The sequence below is a fragment of the Alosa sapidissima genome, chromosome 10 (assembly GCF_018492685.1).
Source record: "Alosa sapidissima isolate fAloSap1 chromosome 10, fAloSap1.pri, whole genome shotgun sequence".
Lineage (NCBI taxonomy): Eukaryota > Metazoa > Chordata > Actinopteri > Clupeiformes > Clupeidae > Alosa > Alosa sapidissima.
In genome coordinates this window covers 4,193,399-4,213,462 of record NC_055966.1, presented here as the reverse complement: position 1 = coordinate 4,213,462, position 20,064 = coordinate 4,193,399, and the positions used below count along the sequence as shown (strand labels likewise).

The 20,064-nt window shown below is 38.5% G+C and overlaps 1 protein-coding gene across 1 annotated transcript; it reads left to right on the top strand.

Moving 5' to 3' along the window:
• Nucleotides 1-1,749: 1,749 nt before the first annotated feature.
• Nucleotides 1,750-6,924, top strand: cmtm8b (CKLF-like MARVEL transmembrane domain containing 8b). The gene is made up of 4 exons (XM_042108342.1): nt 1,750-2,071; nt 3,523-3,696; nt 4,261-4,380; nt 4,691-6,924. The coding sequence occupies exons 1-4, from the start codon at nt 1,937-1,939 to the stop codon at nt 4,766-4,768; spliced, it is 507 nt and encodes a 168-aa protein (XP_041964276.1). The 5' UTR covers nt 1,750-1,936; the 3' UTR covers nt 4,769-6,924.
• The last annotated feature ends 13,140 nt before the right edge of the window (nt 6,925-20,064 follow it).

Here is a 20,064-nt window from a genome sequence, read left to right as displayed (position 1 = left end):
TTTTAAAAGTGTAGGAAAATTCTTTGCTACTCTGTCAAACTGAGCATCATTTAATAGCATCTGTGCCATTGATGGTGACCTTGCGCTGTGTTGTGTGAGATGTGCTGCTGCTGTGCTCAGACAGTGATGCTGGGCCGTCACTCTCTTTTGGTGCTAGCATAGCCGCCACCCTATAATAATATCTCATCACTGCTCCCAGCATGGTTCCATCCACTGTGACTTAATTAGGCTCAGCAATATCATCCATTCATCACAAGCGCAACTTCTACAAATGGGAGCATGTCAGCTGCAGTCGGCTAGTTAATAAGCCGTGTGGAGCTGAGATGACGCCGCTTCCAGAGGCGGCTGAATGGCAGGCTTCATTACCCTTCAGCTGGGCCAGATTAGGCAGCCCTGGATGTGCCTCCAATTCAGCCTCTGTCATATAGATTACTTTATTACGCTACCTACACCTTAGCTCGTCTCAGGTAAACACACACACACACACACACACACATACAGACACGCATACGCACACACACACGCACCACACAAAACACACAAAGAGCAGTGGTGCATAGTGGTGTGCTTTAATTAACTTCTAAACTAATGAAACCAGGCCATTATTTATTTAGTTTTGATGAAAAAAAAATATTTCCAAGAAATAAATGATACAATACAGCACAAAAATGACAACTAGTAAGGGCTAAGGTGAAAACAGACCTCTGAATAAACCCAAATTGTGGCTTGACTGAAATGCACAAAAGCAACAGTGTGCCCCCTACTGTTCCTTTCACATCCGTCTCCGCACATAAATGGAACACCACTGAGAGATTTGTCTGAAATATGACATCTTTGCAGGATCCCCTGCCAATTCGTGCACCTTGAAAATATGGGACATTTTTTACCCCTGGCTGTGACTTCCTGATACCTTTAAATAATCACTTAGGCAGTGCCACCTCCAGAGCCTGAGAGATGTGCAGCACATACTGTAGGTCTGTGTTGATGGTAAAATGTAATTGTGAAACTGTGGTCAGCTACAGTATGTCCGATTTAGCATTCCCTTCTATCTGTATATTGGCAACTTTATTGTGTCCTTGCTTTGATGCTATTTGATCAATGACAACACTGCCTTTTGTTTCTCAGCAGCCACTTCTAATGAATAACCTTTCATTTCAACTTTGCTCACGAAGACATAAGATTTGAATACAGGTAGGGGTTACTGGCCATCTGCAGAGGTTCAACTCAATTTAAGAAAACACCTGCTGCCTCTGACACATCTGGATGAGTATGGCAAAACATCACTTGGGTAGCATTCTATGCTCTGGACAATGCTCAGTACAGAATGCAATCAAGAAAATATCATTATGTCAATCATGGAGCCAAGACTAGAGAAGGTAAAAGGAATGTAGTCCAAAATGTCGAATTGGTATTTTCTGCCATCTTGTGGTAGCCTAGACATTTAATTGAAACCAAATTAGACATATTCGAGATCATGAATAGCATACAATTTAATACACAATACACGTTATATGTTAGCCATAGTCTTGTGCTTAATAAGAGCATTATGCTACAAAATCAAACGGATTTATTTAACAATGGTAGCATGCACATAGCTGAGATTTTTAGGCCTAAATCTGTACGATTTAGTTAATAGACCTAGCCCACGTGCTGGTAAATGTAAACGTAGGCTATGTCATGGTGTTCTCTCTGAACTGCCTGCGCGTCATGTGTCACATCGAATTTTTATTGGCTAATGGGACCCTCTTAATCCTTGGGTAGAACTGTGTGGAGTGGCCTCACCTTGAAATAAAATCATCTTAGAGTTGTAATAAACTTACCCGTAAAGAAGTTGTTTTGAAACTGTAACATTTATGCAGCTGTTGTTACGTGAGTAGGCCCACTTCCTAATGAAAAGAGAAACTTTATTGGAGGTTTTCACCGCCAGTCCCAGACCATGGAGGAGAATTCGGAGTCACGCACGACGGCCACAGCTGATAACGGTTCAAACTCGGACAGCAGTACCTCGACCCTAGCTTATGACAAGCTTTTCGTCTGCTCTGCACCCGGGCTGCTGACCTTATTAGAAATAGTAAGTGTTGATGTGTTCTGCTGAACTCCATCTGAGTGTGGGAGATTAATGGGGTTGCAAGGTAGACATTTGGTTACTACCCAAAGTGGAGTGTTGGCTACTACTTTTACAAGCTGTTAAAATGTTAGAGAGGACTGTGAACCTGTTTGATAGCCTACTGTCCATATCGCCGGTTTGACCATTTAACGTCGGTTTTGGCTAATAATAGCAAACATATATTTCTAAGCCGTTAGACCCTGGTGATCTGGCAACCACAAACGCGTTTCTGTGCGTGCTGCCACATTTGTATTAGCTGCGCATTATTTACGGTCTGACCTTTATGACTATTGTTTTTGACCGCCTATAGGAAATAGGAAACAAGAGCACTAAGGAGAAACCACGAAAGTGATTACAAATGAAATGCTACTAGCCTACATTCAACGGTACATGGTTCATGGTATAAGGCTTCAGATAAGATATTTTATCTCGTTTGAGTTTTTTTTGTTTTGGCCTTTACATGGCGGCGCACTTAGGCTACTAGTGTGAAGAAAAATAAATCAGCCTAATTGATACCATTATAAGTGGCCAAGAGCTCTCCTTTATTCATAGTGAAACATTTCACCTCACCTACAAATAGACAAACATTTGTGAATAATATAAAAAAAAAAAAAACCAGACTAGTCAAGTTGATTTTGTTGTAGGAAAGAGCAACCATGGTCCAAATAAAATGTAAAAAATGCAAATGATCACATTGATATTTTAGCTATTGTTGAAATGTATTTGATTTGGTAGTTTATAACAGTTATATTTTCAAATGAAAAATAATTATTTACATGTAACATATAACATGTACTTTATATGCCATTTATACTATTCCTTCACATCATGGTAAAAACTGCTGGTGAAGAATGTGACTGAATAAAAAAAAGAAAAATGTGTTTGGTAAGCCCACTTGTATTATTCTTTTTTTCTGAATGAGGAAGCCCCTGGCATAAACAGAGAGGACTGGTCAACTCTCCCTGTGCTCCCTTATTGTCTCTTTTCCTTCCAGCTTTTATTGTGAGTCATATCCAAGCATTTCCTCCAAATAACCTCTGACCTGTCCTATCAGCTCCCTCCAAAGCTCCATTTCCTGCCCCAACTGAACATCCAGAGCAACACTCTTTGTTTTTTCTCAGGAAGACAGACTGGGAGTCGACCAGAGGGAAATTTGTCCATAATTATTATAGGTTCAGAACAAACAACACCCTGCAAAGAAATCGCAACTTGGACGGCTTCCCTCTGCTCCAAACAATACATCCTGCACTTTGAAATGCCTCCTGTCATAGACTGACCTCTCAGTGTCTTTCTAAAGCAACTGTGAGAATGTGTCTGTGTCTGTCTATGTGTGTGTGTGTTGGTGTGTTGGTGTGTGTCTGTCTTTCAGTTTACGTATGTTTGTGAAAGACTCATTTGTTTCCTGTTTGTGTCAGGTCTTTGGTCTCCTTGTGTGGATGCTGATTGGTGGGACAGAGTACCTGCAGGTGCCGGCCCTGGTCTGGGTCATGTTGGTGTCCGTGGTGTGTTGGGTGCTGACCATCTGTCTGCTCCTCGTCGGCCTGGTCAGTGGGCGCACCCGCTTCCCTCAGATACCATGGAACACACTGGTAGGTTGCAGTGTCCAAGACGTGCCGTATTACACAGAACTACACATCCAGCACCCTCAAATGCATATTGAACAGGCATCACATTTTGCTGACATCTGTATTGTATCTCGGCAGCACTGCATTGTAAAAAAATGTGTAGCCTTATGAATTCATCTTCAGGAATGAATGTAGTCAGCAATTTATAGATCAGATTTCTAGGAAGGTCCTTTATGCATAATTCACTGAAATCTTTGGGAATAGGCCGTGTAACTCAGCTGGTAAACTACATGCATTGTGATGAAAATCTGGTGGCTCATCTGGGAGGGCACAAACTGATGCAATACAATATGTCATACAATCTTAGCCTTCTCTGGACTGTAAGCCCCACGGTACAGAATAAGTAACAGTGTAAATGAAATGTGCACTTTGTCTGTGTTGTACATTACACCAGCTTTTTATGGATAATGGATAAAAAGCCATGCTGCCTGCCGTGTTATCTATTTGTACAATTTAATTCATTTTGTCGTTGTACAATTTAATTCATTTTGTCATTGAGTGGTTCATATCCACTTTCTCTCTGTACAGGATTTGTGCTTTAATAGCGTAGCAGCATCACTGTATACAACTGCTGCTGTAGTGGACGCTGCATCCATCACCCAAGCCATCAGAGGGCGCCACAGTTACAACAGTTGGATTGTCTCCACGGTAAGCACAAAGAATAAGCCTTATCTTTACTGTAAGCATTACATATACTACAAAATGTCTTTTGAGCATGCATTCTACATGTATATATACCCTAAAATATATTCCCTAAAATATTTTGTTTTCTAAATTATTGGGGCAGTTTTCCCTGAAAAGGTTTGAATTTGTTATCTGTACAGAGCCTTCTTAATATAAATATACATGTTAAAATAGTTGTTAAATTATTAGATTTTTTTCTAAATTGTTTTTTGTCTAAATATTTTTGTTACAAGGCAAAGGGCTTCATTTGAATTGCCATTTCTGTTTCTTTCAGATTTGTGCCTTCCTTGTGGCTATATGCTATGCAGTCAGTGCATGCTTAAGTTTCAGATCCTGGAAAAATCAGAGATGACAGGCCAAATAATGGAACAGAAACACGCAACATCACATACTAACAGTTTTACCTGGAAACTTTTATTGATCATGTTTTTTGTATTTCTCTGAAAAAACTCAATGTGCTTGTTAATGTGTAGGCCTGCACACATCTTGCTGTATGTTCAGACATGTTTCCAGTACTATTGTGTAGCATTTGCCAATTGGTCTTGGCAGTTGTTTGGTTGTTATTATTGGCCTAAATTGAGGTCACATATGGAAGAATTTTGCACATATTTTGAAAGCAGTTTCTATGATTTATATTACTTGATGTAAATATTAGCAGCATTTTCTGCCAAAACTGGAATGTGCATTCATTAAACTTGAAATGTTATACAGATAATGTAAAAATACGAAATATATTTAGATTATGAAAGTTTGGATTCAAAATATATTTTTCTGAATATATACGTGGAGATATATATTGTCTTTAATGATTATAATGTGTAATATTTCCACGTTGAATAACCAAAGCCTCCATTTCCAACTGCAAAGCCTGACTTTGTTTACAATTGTTTTCATTGGCTTGCAAATGCACCACAACAATATTTTGATTGAGAATATTTTGTTTTGTTTGATATATTTTGAGAAACAAAGCACTTTCAGCCACTCCAAAACAAATGACAAGGTTGGTGAATACATTGTCCACTCTTCCTTCCACCCTTAGATCCAACAAATGACAGTGTTGGGTGGTTACAGCTGATTTATTTGGAAGGTGTGGAAGCAAAAGAAAAGCGGTATTTCATAATTTCCTCATGGGGTGATGAGAATGTTATAGCTGTTTCAATAGCTCACAGCCCATGGGTTGCACAGAGTTCCTTGGTATCATTAGAGTGTCTGTTTGCCACAGATAATGGTTATTGTTATAGCAAAAACATAACAGTTTGCACGCAGTAATGTGACCCAATGAAAAATGTGTTGTGTCCTGCTCTTTTCTGGCAGCACTCCCATACTCTGCTCTTCAGCACTCCCACCCTCTGCTCTGCACTCCCACCCTCTGCTCTTCAGCACTGCATACTCTGCTCTTCAGCACTGCATACTCTCTGCTCTTCAGCACTGCATACTCTTTGCTCTTCAGCACTTTTCAGTCCACCCAAAATTGCCCCATCTGACGCGCATGTATAGGTTGAATATGACTTTTGAATATTTGATCTCAGTATATTTGATGGAGTTGCAATATAGATGGAGATGCATTATTTCATTCATTTAATTTATTTATTATAGTGGTTTCTTAAACAAAGATGAAGACATTCAAATGATGTGCTGAGTTTGTAATAATTTGTCATCACTACAATGATCACTGACAGTGTGTAAATGCATTACATTTGTGTAACTGCACAGTATTTATGGAATGCCTTTTCTGTGGAAACATTTTCTAAAACATTTCAACATTGGTTTATAATTTTTCTTAATTATACATTTTAATGTTACAGAAAACAGACACACCTTATTGGCAAAATGAATGGAGTATAAATCATACAGTATGCATACATGAACATATTACACTAGTAAATATGGATACCTGGTTCTTCATATCCAGGTTCTAAAATAAAATCACAACAAGCAGGCACATTCCAGACCAAATTAAACCCACACAACCAGCACACCAGGACCAAACCCTTTCCCATCAGAAAGCACACACTTAAAGGCACGTCACCAGCTGTCTGCATCAAATCTCTATTATATCTGACCAGGTTATTGACCCATAAAGGGGTCAATACATATTGTGTACATATGTCAAACTTCCACGTTCTCAGAAAAGACATCATAATGAGCTGCTGGTATAAGGCATACCAGTAATAGTATTCAGTGGTTGCTCCTCATTCCAATTCCATTTTGTTGATGTCTGGCATGGCCTTGGGACAAAGCACATACGATGTCGAAATCTCTTGACTCACTTTTAGAGGAAACGCTATTCTGTCTGCACAGACGAGTCTCCCCGCGGAGACTTCCCTCATACCGCTGTACATCAGAACATGTCAAGATTTCAGTGGAGTTTTGAGCAAATTGATGCACTTGAACTGAGGACCGTGACTCCTGATACTAATATAATGACGTGGTTAGTCAGTTAACTAAATGTGCCGCAAATGGGTACAAAATATGACCACCGCTCAGTCCTGCACATTCTCTCCACGAAAATAAATCATGCTTGTGAATTTGTCTCCATCCCCTACTCTTGCAACTTTTGTGTTTGCAAATGAGTGTGTGCATGTATGCGTTTGCTTTTGTATGTGTATGTGTGTGCTTCTGTGTGTGTGTGTGTTTTTGCTTGTGAGTGTGTGTGTGGGGTAATGGTGTGTGTGTGTGTGTGTGTGTCTGCTTGCCTGTATTGTGTGTGTTTTTATGTGTGTGTGTGCATGCGTGCATGTGATTTTGTTTATGTGTGTGTGCGTGTGTGTGCTTGCATGCATGCCTATGTGTGTGTGTGCATGCGTTTGAGTCTGTGCATGCATGCCTGTGTATGTGCATGTGTGTGCATGCGTACGTATGCCTAGATGTCTACTGTGTGTATGTGAGTGCGTGTGTCTTTTTGTGTGTGTGTTTGTGTGCATTCAGAGGGTGTCATAATGATCTTACACCTCAAATTCCATGCAGTTTTGACCCTGTCAGCCAAAGATACCTGCGATTACAATGCCATGTTTTTGCCTTTTCATTTTTAACTAGGTGGCGCTATACATCAAAAGAGTGGATATGAGATGGGTTGACATGGCCCCTGGAGGCCAACATACAAAAAGAAATTGGTCATCCTAGGCCGTAAGGTTCTCGATATTCACAGAAAACTGTGTCCGGCCATCTACAGGCCAGTTGGTGTACAATCACTAAATTTACACATAAATTAATTTATTGTATGGCCCCTCCATGAACGGAATTCCACGAAACTTGGCATGCATTCAGAGGGTGTCAGAATGACCCTACGCCTCCAATTTTGTGCAGTTTTAACCCTGTCAGCCAGAGATACCTGCGATTACAACACCTCATTTTTGCTTTTTCATTTTTAACTAGGTGGCACTATACAGTACATCAAATGAGTGGCTATGGGATGGGTTGACATGGCCACTTGAGACCAACATACGGAAAAGATATGGTCCTCCTAGGCCGCCTACAGTTCTCGAGATACATGCCCACAAAGTTTTGTGCATCCCGGTCTTTTAGTGTCCTGGAAATCATTGACAAAACAAAAAAGAAAAAGAAAAACAAAATCCGGAGGAAAAAAAACTCTGACTAAACCTACATGACCATCGCTTTGCTGCGCGGCGGTAGCATAATAAGATAACACAAACTTCTTGTGTATTAAATTATGACATTTTCTGTATACCCTCCCTGAAAAACACAAAGCTCAATGTGGTAAAAATAAAGCATTAATCCACAGAGAGGAAAAAAGTAACACACAGGCAAGCCGACCGTACGGCACAGTACAAAGCTTTATTTACGACGCCGGAGACAGGTTACACACACGCAAGCATCCTAGGCAAGCATGAGGGCAACAAGTCTGTTGTAAACAAAGTCTTACCATTATTTATAGGACTAAACAGGGTATTCTTGATGGATTATATGAAGTGAAAGAAAAAGAGCTGTCATGACAAGACACTTCAGACTCCCTAAGTCAGGTTTACCTTGTAGGTCACAGATAAGAGAAATTCAAAAAAACTGAGACCATCCTTTTAAGACATTAAGACCTTTCTTTAAAGTGTAGCCAGTTAAACAACCACAACCCCAGTAGTCATTAAACAGCTAATTACTGGAAATTTCCCCACACTAACACAGTAATTGTGTTTAATATTTCCAACATGTCTTAATGAGAGAGCAGCAGATTCTATACACTAAACCTGAGTTAGTCATATACAAAGAGTGGCATGCAGACAGGCATTGGGATACAGGACCTTCATTCAAGGTCATCAAACAGTTTTCACAAAAGCTAGTGATGTTAACTGATCTCTACATTCATACAAAAAACCAATATCAATAGTCATATCAATAGAGGTCGTATCAATATCAATAGAGGTCGAATCAATATCAATAGTCATATCAATAGATGTCGTATCAATATCAATAGAAGCCACTGGCTTCATATTGTCCATCCCCCCAGTGTGCCCCAATGGAGGTGATGCCATAAATGGTGAACATGCCGCTCTGAAGCAACAGCTCACTGTTGCTGTGGGAAGGGTAGAATTTGAAGGAGGATCCAGAGTGCTGGCCAGCGACCAGAGAGCGCCCTCTGCTGGTGACAAACATCAGCTGCCGAACCAGCTAAACTGATGAAGACAGCGCTGCAACGTTGGAGGACAGTACACATTGGTCGTAGTGTTATCCGACTGTGTCGAAGTCCGAAATCATTCAGAGTAAACATGGTCTAGTGTTATCCAATTGCGTGCAGTGAGATGTTTAAATGCATGCTTGTTGCCGCCCCTTGAGTTGAGCCATTACATTGTTCGTGGCCAGACCCTTATTCTTTCTAGAGTACCAGGGTCTGGATTTTCCAGGCTACAACAATGCAACCATATAAGCAAAAATCATAACCTTCACATTAGCAGTCAGTCAAAAACAAAAACACACAGAAATCCGGCTCACCTTGAGTCAGGGATGTGACCCCCAGCACACAGAGGACCATCCAAGGAAGCAGGCTAGGCATCCTTACAGTGCTCTACAATCAATTAACAATATCAACCAGCAAATACAGAATTACACATCCATTATTTTAAAATAATGGTATATAATCATTTTTAAAATACATTCATGCAATAATACATTTGTTGTAATTAATATTGTACAGTATAAGTAAGCATGTAAATTAACATATTGATTGAAAAACTAATTAGATAATACAGACCATTTTCAGTTCATGTATGATGCCACCACAACAACTGTTGGGAGTGGACACTTACTGACCAGTTTCACTCTTGCTTCAAGGCATAAATACTCTAACCCCACACACAACCTTCTCTGTCATAGGCTACATTTAATTTGGTCCATAACTTCCTCCTATCTGCTCTGAAATCTTTTCAATGAGGTGACCTCAACAAGGTGCCTTACAAGAAAACATAATAGCAGAGATTATCATGGAATTGCAATGACTAATGCTAATGAATGAAATGGCAATAAAGGCGGGGGCAAGTAAGCAAGTCTTTATGTGATCGCAGTAGTCTACCGGAAAGATTCAAACAAAAAAAATATATAGGAAAATGTACCACACACATAGCCTGGCAGGCCATCCTATATCATTGAAATGTATAGTCTGGAATCGAACCATTCACCTCGCTTAATCCAAGGGGCGGGCAGAGAATTGTCTTTCAAACTGCCTAGGCATGCAATAGGCCAGCGCTATGACCATATCGTATCCGGTCAGCAAAACGGCAAATACATCCTTCTTCGAAAGTAATGACTTAAGTGCATTGTGTTGCTCAACTTTCAAAGAAAAGCACAAGTCCAACTCCTCCAAAGTTGACGCCAACGCCGATTCAAACAACCGCTCTTCGTTCGCCATAGCCACCTTCCTTGTTGTTCACCGTCGCAGGACTGTCGTTATCCTGTTAAGCCCACCTTAAGACTCTCTAACAAAATAGAACGCTGTGATTGGATGACGTCCACGGCGTCAGCCAATAGAAATCCCTATGGTTTGATACTAGATGTACAGGCTGAGCAAATTAATTTGCCGCCGCTAGGGTGCGTCTAGATTTCTAAGCTACCACACACACTCAATGTTCCATGTCCACTTACTAAAGTGTACAGGTGTGCTCATAAACTTACACACCTTGGCAGAAATTGTACCATTATTTTATGAGTGAAGTGATTAGGCAAAACACTTTTTTTATTTTCATGGAATTCAAATGAAACCCTAAGGCATTACATAATAGTGCAATCATTAAACAAAACACTGCAATAATGAAACCAATGACATGAGCCCTGTTCAAAATTTTACATACCCTCTGCCAGGCAGCTACAGTGGTATACTCTGGGGGCATGAACATGCTAAAGCCAGGCAGCTATAGTGCTATACTCTGGGAGCATGGACATGCTAGAGCCAGGCAGCTACAGTGCTATACTCTGGGGGCATGATGCTAGAGCCTGGCAGCTCTAGCTGTTGGCTGCAGCAACTCGAGCTAGGTAGAACCGATTGTTTTCATTTTTTTCGTACTGACAGTACTCGGTGACCTTGAGAAACAGAGATCCATCTGGAAAATCACCAGACTTTGCCTCTAATGCTGTGTATTTCATCCTTTAGCATCAATGGCGGCTTGCAATCTTTTGTGATAGTTGTGGATGAGTAGGCCTACCTTTAGAGATGGTCATTGTCATGTTTGAAAGTCCAAAATAACCCATGCACAGCTTTTGGGGTGATGAGTGCAAACTCTCTCCCAATATTTTGCTGCATTCAAGCTACATTCATCTTGCCATGAATTATGGCTAAATTCCTCGTATTGTAGCTCTCTCCCAAAACACCATCAGGTGGAGAGATGGTACTACATACTTCACAGTAGGGATGGGGCACTTTTCGTGATAGGCTTTATTGACTCCTCTCCAAACACTGACTTTATGGTTGTGACCATCAATTTGGGTCTCATCACTCCAAATGATTTTGTTCTTAGTGTCCTTCTGAGTATATTGGTATATTGTGAGCATGTAAGCACAGTAATGGCTTTTGTTCTTTTGTTCTGGTAACCTGATAGTGCAGCCCATATTTGTTCAAGTGTTACCATGTGGATCTTAAAACAGTCACTGCATGTTATGGCAGTGAAGCCTGTACTGTATTTCACCTGAAGTAGCTTGAGGGCTTTTCTTTGCACCCCAACCAATTTTCCTGGCAGTTGAGGCTGGAATCTTTGATGGTCTGCCTGACAGTGGATAGGTATCACCTGTTTGTCTTTGAACACTATTGACTGGTATTTTCACATCTTTGGATATCTTTTCATATCATTTTCCTGATTTATACAGTTCAACTACCTTTTTTACAAATCTTTTGACAGCTATTTTCCTTATGGCTCAGTAGCAAGCAAAGTCAGTGCATCTCTGGGTGATTTGTGCAGAGGTCTCACAAGGACTATGAAATGTCTCTTGACTATTTATACACAGGAACTAATTACAATCAAACATTCACCGGTGTGCAAACATTCTTACTTCTTACTTTGCTTTTATAAAACCATTATCCTATACATGTGTATTTTATGAAGTTCATACTTTGAAATGTAAGTGCAATGTGTCTTTACTTTTTATGTCAGGATGTATTTCAATGTACAAATCTTTTGTAAAGAATGAGCTATGCTGAATGAGAGTAAAGGCATGTGATTTATACCTGACATTTGCTCATTTGATGATGAACTGTTCATTTGCTGTTACTGTAGGTAAGTAATGAAATGAAATGACACCAGTGTCCATGTTTAAGTCCTACACAAGGATAGTGACAGCTGTGAACTGCTATGAAGTTTACAATATCACTGACATGCTGTCATTTCAATGCCACACACACAAATGACCACCACATGTTTCTCTTTCTTACACACAGGCCTCTAGAGCATTGCAAACCTAAGCTGCTGACTTTTAGCGTTGTTGGCAGCTGGGTAGCTCTTGCACCTTTACCAAAGTCCTTTTAGGCAAGTCCCTCCATTCTGTGGCCATATAACGCTTTTTGGGCACTTATCAGGCATCTATTCAGGCAGAAATGGGAATGTGCAAGGCATCACAACACCAACCTTGCTCCAGCGGCAAGATCACAGCAGATGATTGGCATGATGTATTCACAACACACCACATGATTAGCACAATGTATTCACATGTCGAGTTGTTTACCGTGGAAAGGGCGGGATATGTGTAGACAACTGCCATATTGGCATTACAAACCAACCCCATGCATTTCTATGGAGGATTTTTTGTTGTGTCTCCTCATTAGAAAGTCTCTGCCTTTACCTCTTCACTTGGCCCTCCTGTCTGCTGCCCTCTTGTGGGTGCGTGGTGTATGTGTTTGGTGTATTTATTGTGTGGTGTATGTGTTTGGTAGCCTGACGTAGTCATACTCAATTCTAGTCAGAATATGAGTCTGATACTGCTCCATTGGGACGTAATTATGGGGCGTGTTTCAACCGATACAGGGGGGGAATGCCTTTGCACTCAATTGGATAGACCTAACTAATCAGAGCAACAAAATAGCTTACCGTGAGGTGTAGGAAGAAAACACACAAACCATCCTTCTTCTTCTATATCCCCTCCATTTTTAAAAATAATTCTGTTGAACAGTGATATGCTACAAACATGTTAAACAGCTGGGAAAGGCTGTCGCAAATCCCTTGAGCAGGTGGTCATTCAGAGATTTCAAACGAACGAGGGAACATGTCACAATGCAACAGCGCTGTTTTCCCTTGATGAAAGTGAAACCACCAGTTTTCCCACATCTCAACTTTGGCCAAAGTTTTCATAAATAATCGTTTTCAGTAATAAAACCTCAGTAAATAATATGAATTTTCCATAAGGGGTCTTAAAAGCCATGTATCCTTCTAGCCACAGCGTTTTTGTTTCAAACATAAGCCTAATCTAAGTGTGCTCAGATGACGTGATAGACCAGGCGCTCTTGCTCACCTATCCATCATCGTAAAGCCTGATTTGATTGGTACGCCCGATATAGGGCGAGCATACTTCCACCACAATGGAGCAATGCCAGACTGAACTTCCCGACCTCAAATGTTGTGAGTGGCACCCAGGCTATGTGTTTGGTTTATTTATTGTGTGGTGTATGTGTATTTATTGTGTGATGTATGTGTTGTGTATTTATTGTGTGGTGTATGTGTTGTGTATTTATTGTGTGGTGTATGTGTATTTATTGTGTGGTGTATGTGTTTGGTGTAATTATTGTGTGGTGTATGTGTATTTATTGTGGTGTATGTGTTGTGTATTTATTGTGTGGGGTATGTGTTTGGTTTATTTATTGTGTGGTGTATGTGTATTTATTGTGTGGTGTATGTGTTGTGTATTTATTGTGTGGTGTCTTTATTGTGTGGTGTAGGTGTATTTATTGTGTGGTGTATGTGTTTGGTGTATTTATTGTGTGGTGTATGTGTTGTGTATTTATTGTGTGGTGTATGTGTATGTATTGTGTATTTATTGTGTGGCGTATGTGTTTGTTGTATTTATTGTGTGGTGTATGTGTATTTATTGTGTGGTATATGTGTTGTGTATTTATTGTGTGGTGTATGTGTTTGGTGTATTTATTGTGTGGTGTATGTGTATTTATTGTGTGGTATATGTGTTGTGTATTTATTGTGTGGTGTATGTGTTTGGTGTATTTATTGTGTGGTGTATGTGTTTGGTGTATTTATTGTGTGGTATATGTGTATTTATTGTGTGATGTGTTGTGTATTTATTGTGTGGCGTATGTGTTGTGTATTTATTGTGTGGTGTATGTGTTTGGTGTATTTATTGTGTGGTGTCTGTGTTGTGTATTTATTGTGTGGTGTATGTGTTTGGTGTATTTATTGTGTGGTGTATATGTTGTGTATTTATTGTGTGATGTATGTGTATTTATTGTGTGGTGTAGTGTTTGGTGTATTTATTGTGTGGTGTATGTGTATTTATTGTGTTGTATAGTGTTTGGTGCATTTATTGTGTGGCGTATGTGTTGTGTATTTATTGTGTGGTGTAGTGTTTGGTGTATTTATTGTGTGGTGTATATGTTTGGTGTATTTATTGTGTGGTGTATGTGTTTGGTGTATTTATTGTGTGGTGTATGTGTTGTGTATTTATTGTGTGGTGTATGTGTTGTGTATTTATTGTGTAGTGTATGTGTTGTGTATTTATTGTGTGGTGTATGGTGTATGTGTATTTATTGTGTGGTGTATGGTGTTTGTGTATTTATTGTGTGGTGTATGTGTTTGGTGTATTTATTGTGTGGTGTATGTGTTGTGTATTTTTATTGTGTGGTGTATATGTTGTGTATTTATTGTGTGGTGTATGTGTATTTATTGTGTGGTGTTTTTTATTGTGTGGTGTATGTGTTTGGTGTATGTATTGTGTACTGTATGTGTATTTATTGTGTGGTGTATGTGTTGTGTTTTTATTGTGTGGTGTATGTGTTGTGTATTTATTGTGTGGTGTATGTGTATGTATTGTGTATTTATTGTGTGGTGTATGTGTTTGTTGTATTTATTGTGTGGTGTATGTGTATTTATTGTGTGGTATATGTGTTGTGTATTTATTGTGTGGTGTATGTGTTTGGTGTATTTATTGTGTGGTGTATGTGTATTTATTGTGTGGTATATGTGTTGTGTATTTATTGTGTGGTGTATGTGTTTGGTGTATTTATTGTGTGGTGTATGTGTTTGGTGTATTTATTGTGTGGTGTATGTGTATTTATTGTGTGATGTGTTGTGTATTTATTGTGTGGCGTATGTGTTGTGTATTTATTGTGTGGTGTATGTGTTTGGTGTATTTATTGTGTGGTGTCTGTGTTGTGTATTTATTGTGTGGTGTATGTGTTTGGTGTATTTATTGTGTGGTGTATATGTTGTGTATTTATTGTGTGATGTATGTGTATTTATTGTGTGGTGTAGTGTTTGGTGTATTTATTGTGTGGTGTATGTGTATTTATTGTGTGGTATAGTGTTTGGTGCATTTATTGTGTGGTGTATATGTTTGGTGTATTTATTGTGTGGTGTATGTGTTGTGTATTTATTGTGTGGTGTATGTGTTGTGTATTTATTGTGTAGTGTATGTGTTGTGTATTTATTGTGTGGTGTATGTGTTGTGTATTTATTGTGTAGTGTATGTGTTGTGTATTTATTGTGTGGTGTATGTGTATGTATTGTGTATTTATTGTGTGGTGTATGTGTTTGTTGTATTTATTGTGTGGTGTATGTGTATTTATTGTGTGGTATATGTGTATTTATTGTGTGGTGTATGTGTTTGGTGTATTTATTGTGTGGTGTATGTGTTTGGTGTATTTATTGTGTGGTGTATGTGTATTTATTGTGTGATGTGTTGTGTATTTATTGTGTGGCGTATGTGTTGTGTATTTATTGTGTGGTGTATGTGTTTGGTGTATTTATTGTGTGGTGTCTGTGTTGTGTATTTATTGTGTGGTGTATGTGTTTGGTGTATTTATTGTGTGGTGTATATGTTGTGTATTTATTGTGTGATGTATGTGTATTTATTGTGTGGTGTATGTGTATTTATTGTGTGGTATAGTGTTTGGTGCATTTATTGTGTGGTGTATATGTTTGGTGTATTTATTGTGTGGTGTATGTGTTTGGTGTATTTATTGTGTGGTGTATGTGTTGTGTATTTATTGTGTGGTGTATGTGTTGTGTATTTATTGTGTAGTGTATGTGTTGTGTATTTATTGTGTGGTGTATGGTGTATGTGTATTTATTGTGTGGTGTATGGTGTTTGTGTATTTATTGTGTGGTGTATGTGTTTGGTGTATTTATTGTGTGGTGTATGTGTTGTGTATTTTTATTGTGTGGTGTATATGTTGTGTATTTATTGTGTGGTGTATGTGTATTTATTGTGTGGTGTTTTTTATTGTGTGGTGTATGTGTTTGGTGTATGTATTGTGTACTGTATGTGTATTTATTGTGTGGTGTATGTGTTGTGTTTTTATTGTGTGGTGTATGTGTTGTGTATTTATTGTGTGGTGTTTGGTGTATTAATTGTGTGGTGTATGTGTTGTGTTTTTATTGTGTGGTGTATGTGTTGTGTATTTATTGTGTGGTGTTTGGTGTATTAATTGTGTGGTGTATCTGTTGTGTATTTATTGTGTGGTGTATGTGGTTGGTGTATTTATTGTGTGGTGTATGTGTTGTGTATTTATTGTGTGGTGTATGTGTATTTATTGTGTGATGTGTTGTGTATTTATTGTGTGGTGTCTGTGTTGTGTATTTATTGTGTGGTGTATGTGTTTGGTGTATTTATTGTGTGGTGTATGTGTATTTATTGTGTGATGTGTTGTGTATTTATTGTGTGGTGTATGTGTTTGGTGTATTTATTGTGCGGTGTCTGTGTTGTGTATTTATTGTGTGGTGTATGTGTTTGGTGTATTTATTGTGTGGTGTATGTGTTGTGTATTTATTGTGTGGTGTATGTGTTTGGTGTATATGTGTTTGGTGTATTTATTGTGTGGTGTATGTGTTAGGTGTATTTATTGTGTGGTGTATGTGTTTGGTGTATTCATTGTGTGGTGTCTGTGTATTTATTGTGTGGTGTATGTGTTGTGTTTTTATTGTGTGGTGTATGTGCTGTGTATTTATTGTGTGGTGTTTGGTGTATTAATTGTGTGGTGTATGTGTTGTGTATTTATTGTGTGGTGTATGTGTATTTATTGTGTGGTGTATGTGTTTGGTGTATTTATTGTGTATGTGTTGTGTATTTATTGTGTGGTGTATGTGTATTTATTGTGTGATGTGTTGTGTATTTATTGTGTGGTGTATGTGTTTGGTGTATTTATTGTGCGGTGTCTGTGTTGTGTATTTATTGTGTGGTGTATGTGTTTGGTGTATTTATTGTGTGGTGTATTTGTTTGGTGTATATGTGTTTGGTGTATTTATTGTGTGGTGTATGTGTTTGGTGTATTTATTGTGTGGTGTATGTGTTGTGTATTTATTGTGTGGTGTATGTGTTTGGTGTATATGTGTTTGGTGTATTTATTGTGTGGTGTATGTGTTTGGTGTATTTATTGCGTGGTGTATGTGTTGTGTATTTATTGTGTGGTGTATGTGTTTGGTGTATGTGTTTGGTGTATTTATTGTGTGATGTCTGTGTTGTTTATTTAATGTGTGGTGTATGTGTTTGGTGTATTTATTGTGTGGTGTATGTGTTGTGTATTTATTGTGTGGTGTATGTGTTTGGTGTATTTATTGTGTGGTGTATGCGTTAGGTGTATTTATTGTGTGGTGTATGTGTTGTGTATTTATTGTGTGGTGTATGTGTATTTATTGTGTGGTGTAGTGTTTGGTGTATTTATTGTGTGGTGTATGTGTATTTATTGTGTGGTGTAGTGTTTGGTGTATTTATTGTGTGGTGTATGTGTTGTGTATTTATTGCGTGGTGTATGTGTATTAATTGTGTGGTGTATGTATTTGGTGTATTTATTGTGTGGTGTATGTGTATTTATTGTGTGGTGTATGTGTATTTATTGTGTTGTGTATGTGTTTGGTGTATTTATTGTGTGGTGTATGTGTATTTATTGTGTGGTGTATGTGTTTGTATTTATTGTGTGGTGTATGTGTTGTGTATTTATTGTGTGGTATTTGGTGTATTTATTGTGTGGTGTATGTGTTGTGTATTTATTGTGTGGTGTATGTGTTGTGAATTTATTGTGTGGTGTATGTGTATTTATTGTGTGGTGTATGTGTTGTGTATTTATTGTGTGGTGTATGTGTATTTATTGTGTGGTGTATGTGTTGTGTATTTATTGTGAGGTGTATGGTGTATGTTTATTAATAAATAAACATACACCATACACCTCACAATAAATACACAACACATACACCACACAATAAATACACATACAATAGTGTGGTGAATGTGTTTGGTGTTTTTATTGTGTGGTGTATGTGTTGTGTATTTTTATTGTGTGGTGTATGTGTTGTGTTTTTATTGTGTGGCGTATGTGTATTTATTGTGTGGTGTATGTGTTGTGTTTTTATTGTGTGGTGTATGTGTTGTTTATTTATTGTGTGGTGTTTGGTGTATTTATTGTGTGGTGTATGGTGTATTTATTGTGTGGTGTATGTTTTGTGTATTTATAGTGTGGTGTATGTGTTAGGTGTATTCATCCCTAATCTTTCCATTGCCTTAGGATGTAATATGTGTTTGGAAGAAGGATGCACACTCAATGCACCTCTTCCTACTCTTTGCTCAGCTGTGAAGTTGTATAAATATTGAAGGAACATCCTGCACAATTGGACCAGATACTGCAGAATAATAATAATAAACAAGAGTGAAACACAATGGATGCCTATGCAGCCATGGAGATATGGAGAGCACGTCTTACCTCCAAAAGCATCCTCCTGAGGTAATGGACAGATGTGGGATAAAGAAACAAAACACAGCCACCCTGTCAGGCCTGGACTCACCCCACCACTAAAGATACAGATTTGTCAACTACAGTCATATGGACAGAAACCAGAGCAGACATTCCTGCTAGGACATATGTTTGTTCAGTTGTTGGCTTTCAGTCCAGTTTTACATCATCTCTTTGTCCATCTATTGCTGGATTTGGATGGCCACAGGACAAACACATGGTAGCATGATTGACTACAGCTCTTGAGCCACTGCCAGTCAGCACAGTAGTCTGTCTGTACAGATGAGTTTCCTCCCGGATGACTCTGTGTTACCCTGGAAATCCATTTTCCAATTTGAATTTGCTCAGCGAGTCACTCTGGGCTGGCAATGAGTAATGATGCTCATTACTTATGTCCCTTGTATTGTGGGGTACATTGGCGTATCTGATATAGGCGGGCCAGTGATGAGCTAAACAGATGACAGTCGAAGTGTTATCCAATTGCACCGAAATCTGGACTCAGTCAGTAAACATCGGTCGTATAGTGTTATCCAATTGCGTGCAGTGAGATTTATTAAATGCTTGGAGCCGCCACTCGAGTTCATTATTCGTGGCCAGACCCTTAATCTTTTGGATTTGGGTCTGGCGTGTCCAGGCTCTCTGTGCATACCTCTGCAATAAAACATGTTGAAATGTTTTCATTGCACTTCTGTGTGTATTTTGAGGAACTTGCTGCACTCAATTTGTCGATTTTGACTCCTGATAATACTATATTGAAGTGTGATGAGTTTCATAACATAAACTAAATATCAAATGTTCAAAATACTCATTTCCAATGACATTGGAAATATTTTTTTGCATATCCTTACCATGAAATATTTGTTGTCATCCAATGATACTACTACTACTACTACTAATAATAATAATAATAATATGAATCAATATAATAAGCACAACATAGTAATTTGTTGTTTTTAATATTACCATCAATTCTTTATTAGGATCATATGCCATTTTTATACATGAATTTGTCATATAGAGACCTGAATTTGTTGTGACATGTGGACTGATATTGTAAGCAATACAGGGCCTTCATTTAGGGTCATCAGTTTTCACAAGAACCAGTGATATGATCTTTGCATGTGTATTCATAGTAAGACTAGAAAGATCAGAAAACAAACTAAGTTGATGATAACACATTTGATGATAATAAACTATTAGCCGCGACTTATACATTGATTTTGCAAAATTTCTTCAGCTATGAGGTTAATACATGGGGGCAGTTAATACAGTAT

Bases quoted from the DNA above. Each gene is read 5' to 3' on its own strand.
- cmtm8b (XM_042108342.1), top strand. From the start codon at position 1,937: ATGGAGGAGAATTCGGAGTCACGCACGACGGCCACAGCTGATAACGGT. The intron at 3,697-4,260 runs GTAGGTTGCAGT...CTCTCTGTACAG, and splicing joins AGATACCATGGAACACACTG to GATTTGTGCTTTAATAGCGT. The intron at 4,381-4,690 runs GTAAGCACAAAG...TGTTTCTTTCAG, and splicing joins ACAGTTGGATTGTCTCCACG to ATTTGTGCCTTCCTTGTGGC.